The 10,765-nt window shown below is 48.5% G+C and overlaps 1 protein-coding gene across 1 annotated transcript; it reads left to right on the forward strand.

Annotated features, from left to right (window-relative positions):
* Nucleotides 1-9,606: 9,606 nt before the first annotated feature.
* Nucleotides 9,607-10,602, forward strand: LOC119864606 (olfactory receptor 10T2-like). The gene has a single exon (XM_038565363.1). It carries the CDS (start codon nucleotides 9,607-9,609, stop codon nucleotides 10,600-10,602), a length of 996 nt encoding a protein of 331 aa, XP_038421291.1.
* The last annotated feature ends 163 nt before the right edge of the window (nucleotides 10,603-10,765 follow it).

Genomic DNA, 10,765 nt, shown 5'->3' on the forward strand with positions numbered 1-10,765 from the left:
GGGCTCAAACTCATGACCCTGAGATCAAGAGTTCCATGCTCTACAACTGAGCCAGCCAGGCACCCCACATTGACTGTTTTTTAAATTGAGACATACTATAAAATTCACCATTTAAAATAAATTCATACATTCACTATCTAAACATGTACAGTTCGGTGGATTATAATATATTCACATGGTTTGTGCACTCACCACGAATGTCAAATTCCAGTTTTCTCATTGCTTTATGAGGAAAGAATTTTTGGAGATCATCACCCTGAAATTTTTGCTGACATCACTCCTCATGTTGATTGATTAAAAAAAAATTTATTTTGGGCAGCCCGGGTGGCTCAGCGGTTTGGCCCCGCCTTCAATCCAGGGCGTGATCCTGGAGACCTGGGATCGAGCCCTGCCTCCGGCTTCCTGCATGGCGCCTGCTTCTCCCTCTGCCTGTGTCTCTGCCTCTCTCTCTCTCTGGTCTCTCATGAATAAATAATTAAATTATTTAATAAATAATTAAAATCTTTAAAAAAAGCCGGCTTCAAGGGTTATTTTATTTGTTTATTTGAGAGAGACAGTGAGAGAGCACAAGCAAGAGGGAGAGCGAGAAGCAGACTCCCCACTGAGCAGAAGCCCAATGCAGGGCTCAATCCCAGGACCCTGGGATCATGACCTAAGCCTAGGGCAGGTGCTTAACCAACAGGACCTTCCAGGTGTCCCATGTTGATTGATTTTTGATTGTTGGTATTATGAGTCTGGAGTCCGGGGGAATGACTGTTCTAGGGAGTAGATTTGGGGAGTACTGGGATGGGGATGGTATTTACCTCCATATAATTGTACTGATCAGCTAGGAAGACAGAGAGAGTGAAGCCTGTAGCCTTGGACAGCTCCAGGATTAGGGTTGGGGAAGAGAAGGAGACCAAGAAGGGGCGGTCAGAGATGAAGGGGAAAAACCAGGTTTGGCAGATGCCACCAGTATCCCCCATCCATATCTCCTTGCTCTGACCACTTCAGTGCACAGCAGCCTGATGTCCAACAGCTATTGCTCACATTTGTTTGCCTAAGGGCTTTCTCTGCTGGGAAAGCTGATTCTACTCACATGTGCAGTTGGCCAGGAATACTGGGGAATTAATGCCCCCAGGATCAGCTCTCAACAGCGACTAGCTCTGGTTGGTGCATACATTCCTCAGCTCCCTCACCCCTCTTCTTCTTTTTTTTTTTTTAACATTTTAAATATGTGCAGTTTATTGTATATCAACTACACTTCAGTAGAGCTATTAAAAATTAATCTCTTAGTATAAAATAGTTCAACAAAGTTGCCAGATTTCTGTCAACAACAACAAAAAAACATTTAGGTATACCAGCAATAATCAATTAAAAAATAAAATCACATCTACAATATCAGCAAAAATCAAACCGTCTAGGAATTGACTTTATAAAACATTGGATACCTCCATGCAGAAATTTAAAAAATTTTAACCTCTGTTAAAGAATTTAAAAGGATGTGTATTTGATAGGATGACTCAGTATTATAACGATGACAATTCTCTGTAGATTGGTGCAGATACAGACATAGGTATAGAAAGTTGTTGATTTACCGGAAATGCACAGAACTCCAAGAAAGAGAAAGTAAAGTGCCATCTGAACATGGTTTAAGTTTTATTAGCAAAGAAGGTGTTAGGAAACAATCAATAGTGTGGGCTTCATTACTAAACATGGTGTAGGGAAACATTTCTGACCTGGAGTCAAGCGCGTAGGGTTTGAATACCAACTCCCATACAAAAGCACTGGAACTTTGCTCCCTCACTCCTCTGAACTGAATGTTATAGGCTGTACATACAGAGGGAGTGAACCCCAACTGCCACAGGGATGGCTTGCTTGATAACACAGGCTTTATTAGCTTCCTTTCTCCTTTCTCCACTCCCCTACTTGTGTTTTCTGGGGTCACCTCCCAAATTAACTTACCTCCACTGCAATCCTTGTCATGGGGTCTGCTTCTAGGGGAGCCTGAACTACGGCAGAGGTTGTTGGTCTAGAGCAGGCATGTAAAATCATGAGACTGTGCTCATGTACACCTATGAAATTTAACTCACGAGATTAAATGTCTCACTAGGACTCCCATAGTCACTGCGCTCTATTCACAATAGCCAAAATATGGAAGCAACCTAATGTCAATGAATGAATGAATGGATAGGGGATCCCTGGGTAGCTCAGCGGTTTGGTGCCTGCCTTTGGCCCAGGGCGCGATCCTGGAGTTCCGGGATCGAGTCCTGCGTCGGGCTCCCGGCATGGAGCCTGCTTCTCCCTGTGCCTGTGTCTCTGTTTCTCTCTGTCTATCATAAATAAATAAATATTAAAAAATAAATGAATGGATAAAGATGTGTGTGTATGTATATATACATTGTATGTATAATATACACTGTTTATAACGTGTGTGTATGCACACTCACGCAAAATGGGATATTATTTGCCACAAGAAAGAAGGAAGTCGTGCCCTTTGTCATAACTTGGATGAACCACCATGCTAAGTGAGATAACTCAGACAAAGACAAATACTGTATAATATCACTTGTATGTGGACTCGAAAGAAGCCAAACTCAGAAAAACAGAGAATAGAGTAGTGGTTACCAAGTGTTGGAGGTTGGGGGACATGGGGAGATATTGGTCAAAGGGTACAAACTTCCAGTTGTAAGATTAACAATTTCTGGGGATCTAACATACAGCCTGGTGATTATAGTTCATAATACTGTATTACCTACTTGAAACTTGCTAAGAGAATGGATCTTAAATCGTCCCGCCACAAAAAAGAAATGGTAATCATGCGTTGGGATGGAGGTGTTGGCTAACACTTTGGTGGCAATCATTTTGCAATATATAAATGTATTAAATCAACACGTAGTACACCTTATACTTACACAGTGTTATATGTCAGTTATATCTCAATAAAGCTGGGTGAGGTATATGTGCTGTCGAAGCGAGCACTAAAGCTGAGTAAAATAAACAAATTTCTCAGGGAGAGAGAAGAGGGTCTAGGACTGAATTCTAGGGAGTTCTAATTTTAGGATCTGAGAAAATTTGGTGTATGGAGGTGGAGAAAAAGCAGATGCCATGGAAAGCAAGAGAGATGGCCGTGGCAAGGAGGGAACTCATCATTTGGGTTTAAAGCTCCTGGAAGGTGGAGAAGCGTGGGGATAATTCCAGAGTTCCCCAAAACTCACCACCTACTGGCTCAACCAAGAAGCAGCTGGGCTGGGGATCTCCCCGTGGCTGCAATTTCTCTGGGATCTGGGTATAGAAATAAGGCACTTTCAGTCCTGCCAGAAACCTGATTTCATCTGATTAAGCACCCTCACCTCTCACAGTTGGAAAGCGGAATTTGGACATATTGAGGCAAAAAGTCACATGTTTTCTGCTGTTGTGGGCTTAAATTTCAGGCTAGGGAGAGACACACAAGGACACAGATAATATGAAGAGGAAACCCAGGGTATCTGGGAGTACAGATGCCACAGGTGATGAGGGAAAGCTTCCTAGAGGTGGTGATGTAGAGATGTGTCTTTCAGGAGGAGTGAGCATTTGCCAGGAGGCTAGGAGGAGGGGAAAAGAAATTCCTGAGAGACTAGCACAGGGAGGGGCAAAATGATGTGAAACAGCGTGGAAATTTCAGAGGAAGTGTCAGCAAGTTGGAATGGCTGGGTCCATATCTCACTTTCTTATTAATGGAGTGAATGGATGTGTGTCAGTTTGCATGGAACAACAGCTGGATTTGGAACTAGATAAGGTAGCAGGGGCCAGATCCCAAGGCTCTTGAATGTGGACATGGGGAATTTAAAACTTTACTCTGGGGGCAACGGGGGGCCATGGAGGTCTCTGAGTAGAGACGGGACACAGCCAGAGCCTTCTGTTCTGGTGGCCATAGAGAGGACGGACCAGAGGGAGGTCGTGCGGCAGGCTTTTGCCAGGTGAGAATGATGCACTTGAGTTAGGGTGGGGCTGAGGGGATGGGGGGGCAGGGAAGTATAGGAAAGGAGGAAGAATAGAGGGAGCATTTGACAACTAATTAATTCTGGGGAGAGTAGGGAAAGGGATCAAGGGGGCTGGGGTCATCAAGAGAAGCTAAGCCTGGGCAACATTTGTATAACAGCAAGTGATCCACTTCTTCCTCCCCATTCTGGGAGCAGAGTGTGTGTGTGCTCGCACGCACATCTTCCTCGGGCAGCAGCCTTACCCAGCAAGCCGTGGGCACTGATGGGCACTGGGGAGCATTGATTGAGTGAGGAGTGCATTTTGTCTACCACAGAAATAAATCATAATTAGTTCTTCCCCCACCTTTTGCAATCAGAGCCTGGGGGCTGGGGAAGCAGACTCTGAGGTCTCTAGTTTCCAGTAGGGAGGAAATCTGCAGGGAGTCACCAGCCTGAGCCCTGGGGTGCTTGTTAGTGGCTGGGGAGCCCCTGGGATGGGAGCTCCAGGGACCCCCTGCATAACAGGACCTGGGCCCTCAGCCCCTCCTTTCTCAGGCGGTAAGCAGAGAGTGATGCTGGCAGGTGTGGTGGGAACCTCCCTTGGCCATGGTGAGTGTGGATTTAGAGCCTTTGCAAAGCTGGAGAAGCCACTCTGGCCCATCCCTGACCCTAAGGGTGAAAATGGGTCGGGGGGGGGAGAGGAATGCCAGAGTGAGAGTGTTAACCTGGAAACAGCCGAAGGTGATGGGCTTGGATGGCATTTGCCTGGAAGGTGTTCAGTTCTGTTTTCTGTGGATGACAGATTGTAGAGTGGAGGAGAATATGACACCTGCCCAGGAAGGGAAGCAGGGACCTCTGGGGGAACCTCAAGGAGACCCCTCCAAAGCCACAGGTGCTCACCGGCACACGGAACACTGGCATGTGCAGGTGTGCTAGCAGACTGTGGGACACAGAGGTGGTCATGTGTGGTCTGAGCACGAGGTGTGAAATGCACACGTGTGTGCTGCAAGCAACACACACATGCACACACCTGTACCCTGGAGTTTCATGGGCACAAATGCACACAGGTTTATGAAGCGGTGAGGTCTCAAAGGTGGTGGGGGAGGGGGCTCCTGTTTTTAGGGGGGAATCCCGAAGAGAAGAAAGAGGAAGGGGAAAGACTCTAGATCCTAATCCCATGTGCTCCTCTCTCTCACCTTCACCGAAGGTGGCACTGGGCAGAGCCCCAGAACTCACCACTCACTGGCTCCCCCAACCAAGAAGCAGCTGGGCTGGGGATCTCCCCGTGGCTGCAATTTTCCTGGGATCTGGGTATAGAAATAAGGCACTTTCCAGTCCTGCCAGCAACCTGATTTCATCTGATTAAGCACCCTCACCTCTCACAGTTGGAAAGCGGAATTTGGACATGTTGAGGCAAAAAGTCACATCTTCTCTGCTATTGTGGGCTTAAATTTCAGCCACGTTCAGAAAGGTTTCTGGCTTTCTTCTTCCCCCCTCCTGGTCGGGTGCTGGGGGCTGCAGCCAATGGAGGGGCCTCCCGTCTGTATGAGTCTCCCACCCAGCGTGTGTCTGCCCCCAGCATTCCCTGGATGACAGTCCCCTGTGACCCCTGGCTGGACCTGTCTTACCCCTGAGGCAGCTCCGCCAGCTCCCATACCCTGCTCTTTCTCTCACACCTGCATCCAACCCGTCAGGAAGCCCAGGGGCTCATGTGCACAGCCTGTCCAGAATTGGTCACCTCTCACTGCCTCCATGGCCCTGACCCTGGTCCAGCTCCCATCATCCCTCACCTGGACCAGCTCAGCCACCTCTGCTTTGGTCTCCCAACTTTCACCTGTGTCTCCCATGTCCTCACACTCTGTTCTCCCTCAATGGCCAGAGGGTGCCTTGGAATACCTGAGTCAGGTCGCATCTCTCCTCTGCTCAGAATCCTCCATCGGCCCCACACCACTTGGCCTAAGAGCTAAAGTCCTCCCCGTGACCCACAAGACCCTAACAGCGTGCCCCGTCACTCCTGAGGCTTCACCTCCTTTAGCCCTCTTGCTCCCTTTGCCCCTCTGTTCCTCCTGGATTTCCTGTTCCAGGCCCAGCCCAGCCCCAGAGCCTTTACCCCGGCTGATGCCTCTACCTGGTCTTCCTTCACGTGTCCTCTGGGCTGGCTTTTAAACTTTCTTTCTTTCTTTTTCTTTCTTTCTTTCTTCTTTCTGAGGGCGGTGATTTATGTCTTTAGTTCTTAAGGCATTCCTGACCTTCAGTATGACTAGTCCTAACGGCAGCCAGGCTAATGAGCTTCTTTCTCTTGTATTTCTTTCTTTTTCTTTCTTTCTTCTTTCTTTCTTCTTTCTTTCTTTCTTTCTTTCGTTCTTCTTTTCTTTCTTCTTTTCTCTCTCTTCTTTTTTCTTCTTTCTTTCTTCTTTTCCTTTCTTCTTTCTTCTTTCTTTTTTTTTTTTTAAAGATTTTATTTATTTATTCATGAGAGCACATGGAGAGAGAGAGGCAGAGACAGGCAGAGGGAGAAACAGGCTCCATGCAGGGAGCCCGACGTGGGACTCGATCCCGGGACTCCAGGATCACGCCTTGGGCTGAAGGCGGCGCTAAACTGCGGAGCCACCAGGGCCGCCCTAAAATTTCTTTCAAGTGTGAATGTGGGGTCTTTGTCACCCCGGTGAAGCCACCCTGGCCCATTCCCAGCCCTAGAGATGAGATCTGAAAATGAAGAAACAGGGAACATTCCTGAGAGACTGAGCATTAAACCTCAACGAGCACTTCCCTGACTATCCTACATGAAACTGTAGCCCTTCCCCTCAATGAGCCCCAAGTACTCTACTTTTTCTTTCCTGTGGCACTTCTTTTTTTTTTAAATAATTAATTTATTTTTTATTGGTGTTCAATCTGCCAACATACAGAATAACACCCAGTGCTCATCCCGTCAAGTGCCCCCCTCAGTGCCCGTCACCCAGTCACCCCCACCCCCCGCCCTCCTCCCCTTCCACCACCCCTAGTTCGTTTCCCAGAGTTAGGAGTCTTTTTTTAAAATTTTTATTTATTTATGTTAGTCACAGAGAGAGAGAGAGAGAGAGAGAGAGAGAGAAGCAGAGACACAGGCAGAGGGAGAAGCAGGCTCCATGCACCGGGAGCCCGACGTGGGACTCGATCCCGGGTCTCCAGGATCGCGCCCTGGGCCAAAGGCAAGCGCCAAACCTCTGCGCCGCCCAGGGATCCCCCGGAGTTAGGAGTCTTTATGTTCTGTCTCCCTTTCTGATATTTCCCACACATTTCTTCTCCCTTCCCCTCTATTCCCTTTCACTATTATTTATATTCCCCAAATGAATGAGAACATACAATGTTTGTCCTTCTCCGATTGACTTATTTCACTCAGCATAATACCCTCCAGTTCCATCTCCTGTGGCACTTCTCTTAGCACACAGGCTCATTTGTTTAGTTAACACCTCCGTGGCTTATCGCCAGACACCCTCCCTCTAGAACCTCCTGCTCCTCCAAGGCTGGGATCTCTGCCTCCTGTTGAGCTCCCTGCTGTGTGTCCCCAGTGCCCACGGCAGCACCTGGCACAGACCAGATACTCAGTGAATATGAGCAGGATGAAAGGGGAGCTTGTAAAATAGCCCCAAAGGCACAACGTCCAGAGACAGACCTCTGGCTTCATTTCACATCCTGGTCCCAGGACCCCAAGAATGTGAGCAGATTATCCCCCCAACCCCTACTTCCTTAGGGGTGCAAGGAGTCTAAGACCAGCAAATTCATAGCACTGTTCTGGGAATCTTAACTCACCATTATCTGTGAGCTCACAGGATCAATCTCAACTTTCATGGATGAGGCTCAGAGGCACAAACCCAGCCACCCTTGGTCACCTTCACTCTAGTGGGTGAAGGCACCAACATTCAAATTCAGGCTTCTCTGATTCTGGGGCTCATCCCTGTTGTTCCTGCAGGTCACTAAAGGGCTGCCTTGAGCATATGATTTCTGCCCTACATAATGGGGATTTTTTTTTGGGGGGGGTCAGATAGTGACCTCCCCATCACTGGAGGCATGGGAGTGGATGCTGTATAATTGCAGTAGAGGAGACTCCTACACTGAGTGTATATTGAGGGAGAAAGGGAAAGAGAGAATCCTGAGCAGGCTCCATGCTGAGCAATCCCACTGTAGACAATGCTCTATGAGATCCCAGATAGCCCTGTCTGGGTGTCTCCAAGTCACCAGCAGAGCCTGAGAGTGTCCCTTTTCTGGGTCCATCCCTCTGACACAGACCTTACTGCTGGGGGCTGGTCAGGGAGTGGCAGCTGCTGAGGGGTGTAGGTACAGCTTGAACTTGCATGGCTGGGGGATCCATACTTCTATGTGTGAGGTCCCTGGAAGTGCTGGGTGGAGCCTGGGGTGGAAGAAGAGGATAGTCCACAGGCCAGGGCCAGGGCCAGGGCACTCTACCTACCACCCCATTCCAGTGTGGGACCCTAAAGAGCCCAGGAATTCCAAATTCAAGTGTGGTTTCCCAGGCCATTATGAAAGTCTGTTTTTCAGTGTAAGGAGTTAGAACATAGTTCATCTAACTGTGTGTTAACTTTATCCCTAACTTAAAAAAAAAAGATTATTTATTTACTCACAAGAGACCCAGAGAGAGGCAGAGACATAGCCAGAGGGAGAAGTAGGCTTCTCACAGGGAGCCTGATGCAGGACTTGATCCCAGGACCCTGGGATCACGCCTTGAGTTGAAGGCAGATGCCACCCAGGTGCCCCTAGATTCCTGAAGGTATTATTCTGTCCATTGCAAGTGTCAGTGTTACAGGCTTTGTCTTTCTGGGGTGTTCTTTTCACACAGACTATAGCAGACCCTGTAAATTTCTCTTCCACATCCCCTTGAGTCTTGTATGTTTTTTCTTATCCAATAGGGACTTTGAATTCCCCATACATGTCAGGTGAGAATTACCGGGAAATTCATGCCTTCTGGTAGAAACTCTCTCTCTCTCTCTCTCTCTCTCTCTCTCTCTTTTTAAATATGTTTTTATTTATTTTAAGTAGGCTCCATGCCCAACATGGGGCTTGAACTTATGACCCTGAGATTAAGAGTTGCATGCTCTACCGACTGAGCCAGTCAGGCACACTCCTTCTAGTAGAAACTCTTAAGCAATGACCATTTTACTCTCTGTGTTTTGAGTTTGGCTCTTTTAGATTCCACCTATGAGTGAGTGATAACATACTGTGTTTGTCTTTCCTTATCTGACTACCTCATTTAGCATAATGTCCTCAAGTTCCAGTCATGTTGTCCATGACAGGATTTGCTTCCTTCCCTTGGCTGATTAATATTCCATTGTGTGTATATAGCCCTTCTTCTTCTCCCTCCTCTTCTCCTCTTCTTCATCCTTCTTGCTCTTTTTAAGTAATTTCTACACCAAATATGGGGTTGAACTCACCACCCCAAGATCAAGAGTTGCATGCCCTACCCAGTGAGCCAGCCAGGGACCCTTACATCACATCTTTTGTCCATTCATCCATTGTTTCCATATTGGTGATTTTCTTGTCTATTGAGATGCTTGCTGGCTAAGTGATATATTCAGGAAAACAAGTGACATCATTTCTGAGTCTCTTTCCATTTTTCGTAAAACAGGGGTGATTTCCCACCCAACCGATACGAGGTACATTGGCAATCATTATGAAATTGTCCCATTCCATTTACTCTGTCCTTTCCTCTCAGGCTTCTGAGAAGCAGCAGGACAATGGCACCTGGCTGGTGACCGAGTTTGTGCTGGTGGGTTTCTCCAACCTCCCAGACCTGCGAACTACCCTCTTCGTGTTGTTCTTCCTCACATACCTGGTCACCCTCAGTGGCAACATCACCATCATCACCATCATCCATGCGGATCGGACCCTCCACACTCCCATGTACCGCTTCCTGGCAGTGCTGTCCCTCTCCGAGACCTCCTACACACTGGTCACCATCCCGAACATGCTGGCTTGTCTGCTCACGGAGAGCCAGGCCATCTCCATCCCTGGCTGTCGGGCTCAGATGTTCTTCTTCCTGGGTCTGGGATGCAGCCACTGCTTCCTCCTCACCCTGATGGGTTATGACCGCTACGTAGCCATCTGCCACCCCCTGCGGTACTTGGTGATCATGAGACCCACAGTATGCCTGTGCCTGGGAGCCCTGGTTTTCTGCTCTGGCTTCTCGGTGGCCTCGATCGAGACCAGCATGATCTTCTCCTCGCCTTTCTGCGGCAGCGACCGCGTGGAGCACTTTTTTTGTGACATCGCCCCGGTCCTGAAGCTCAGCTGCTCCGAGAGCGCAGGCAAAGCGCTGGCCATCTTCTTCCTCAGCATCCTCGTGGTGCTGGTCTCCTTCCTCCTCATCCTCCTCTCCTACGCCTTCATCGTGGCCACCATCGTGAGGATGCCCTCAGCAGCCGGCCGGCGCAAGGCCTTCTCCACCTGCGCCGCGCACCTCACCGTGGTCATTGTGCATTTTGGCTGCGCCTCCATCATCTACCTGCGGCCGGAGTCCGGGGGCGAGCCTGGCCGGGACCGCCTGGTGGCTGTGTTCTACACGGTGGTGACGCCGCTGCTCAACCCCGTGGTGTACACCCTGCGCAACAAGGAGGTCAGGGTGGCTCTGAGGAGGGCGCTGGCGCGGAGCCGCGGGGATTTTAAATAAACTCTTGATAAAAAAAAAAAATAATAATAAATAAATAAACGCTTGATCCACATCCCCCTTCTAGCTTTTGCTAGCTGACACCCAGTTTCTCCATTTGGAAAACAGAGGCCGCTCCCATAACCTTGAGTGAAATAGCCTCTTCACCGAGGCAGTTGACGGCAGC

This window comes from Canis lupus, chromosome 20, assembly GCF_011100685.1.
Source record: "Canis lupus familiaris isolate Mischka breed German Shepherd chromosome 20, alternate assembly UU_Cfam_GSD_1.0, whole genome shotgun sequence".
In the NCBI taxonomy this organism is placed as follows: domain Eukaryota; kingdom Metazoa; phylum Chordata; class Mammalia; order Carnivora; family Canidae; genus Canis; species Canis lupus.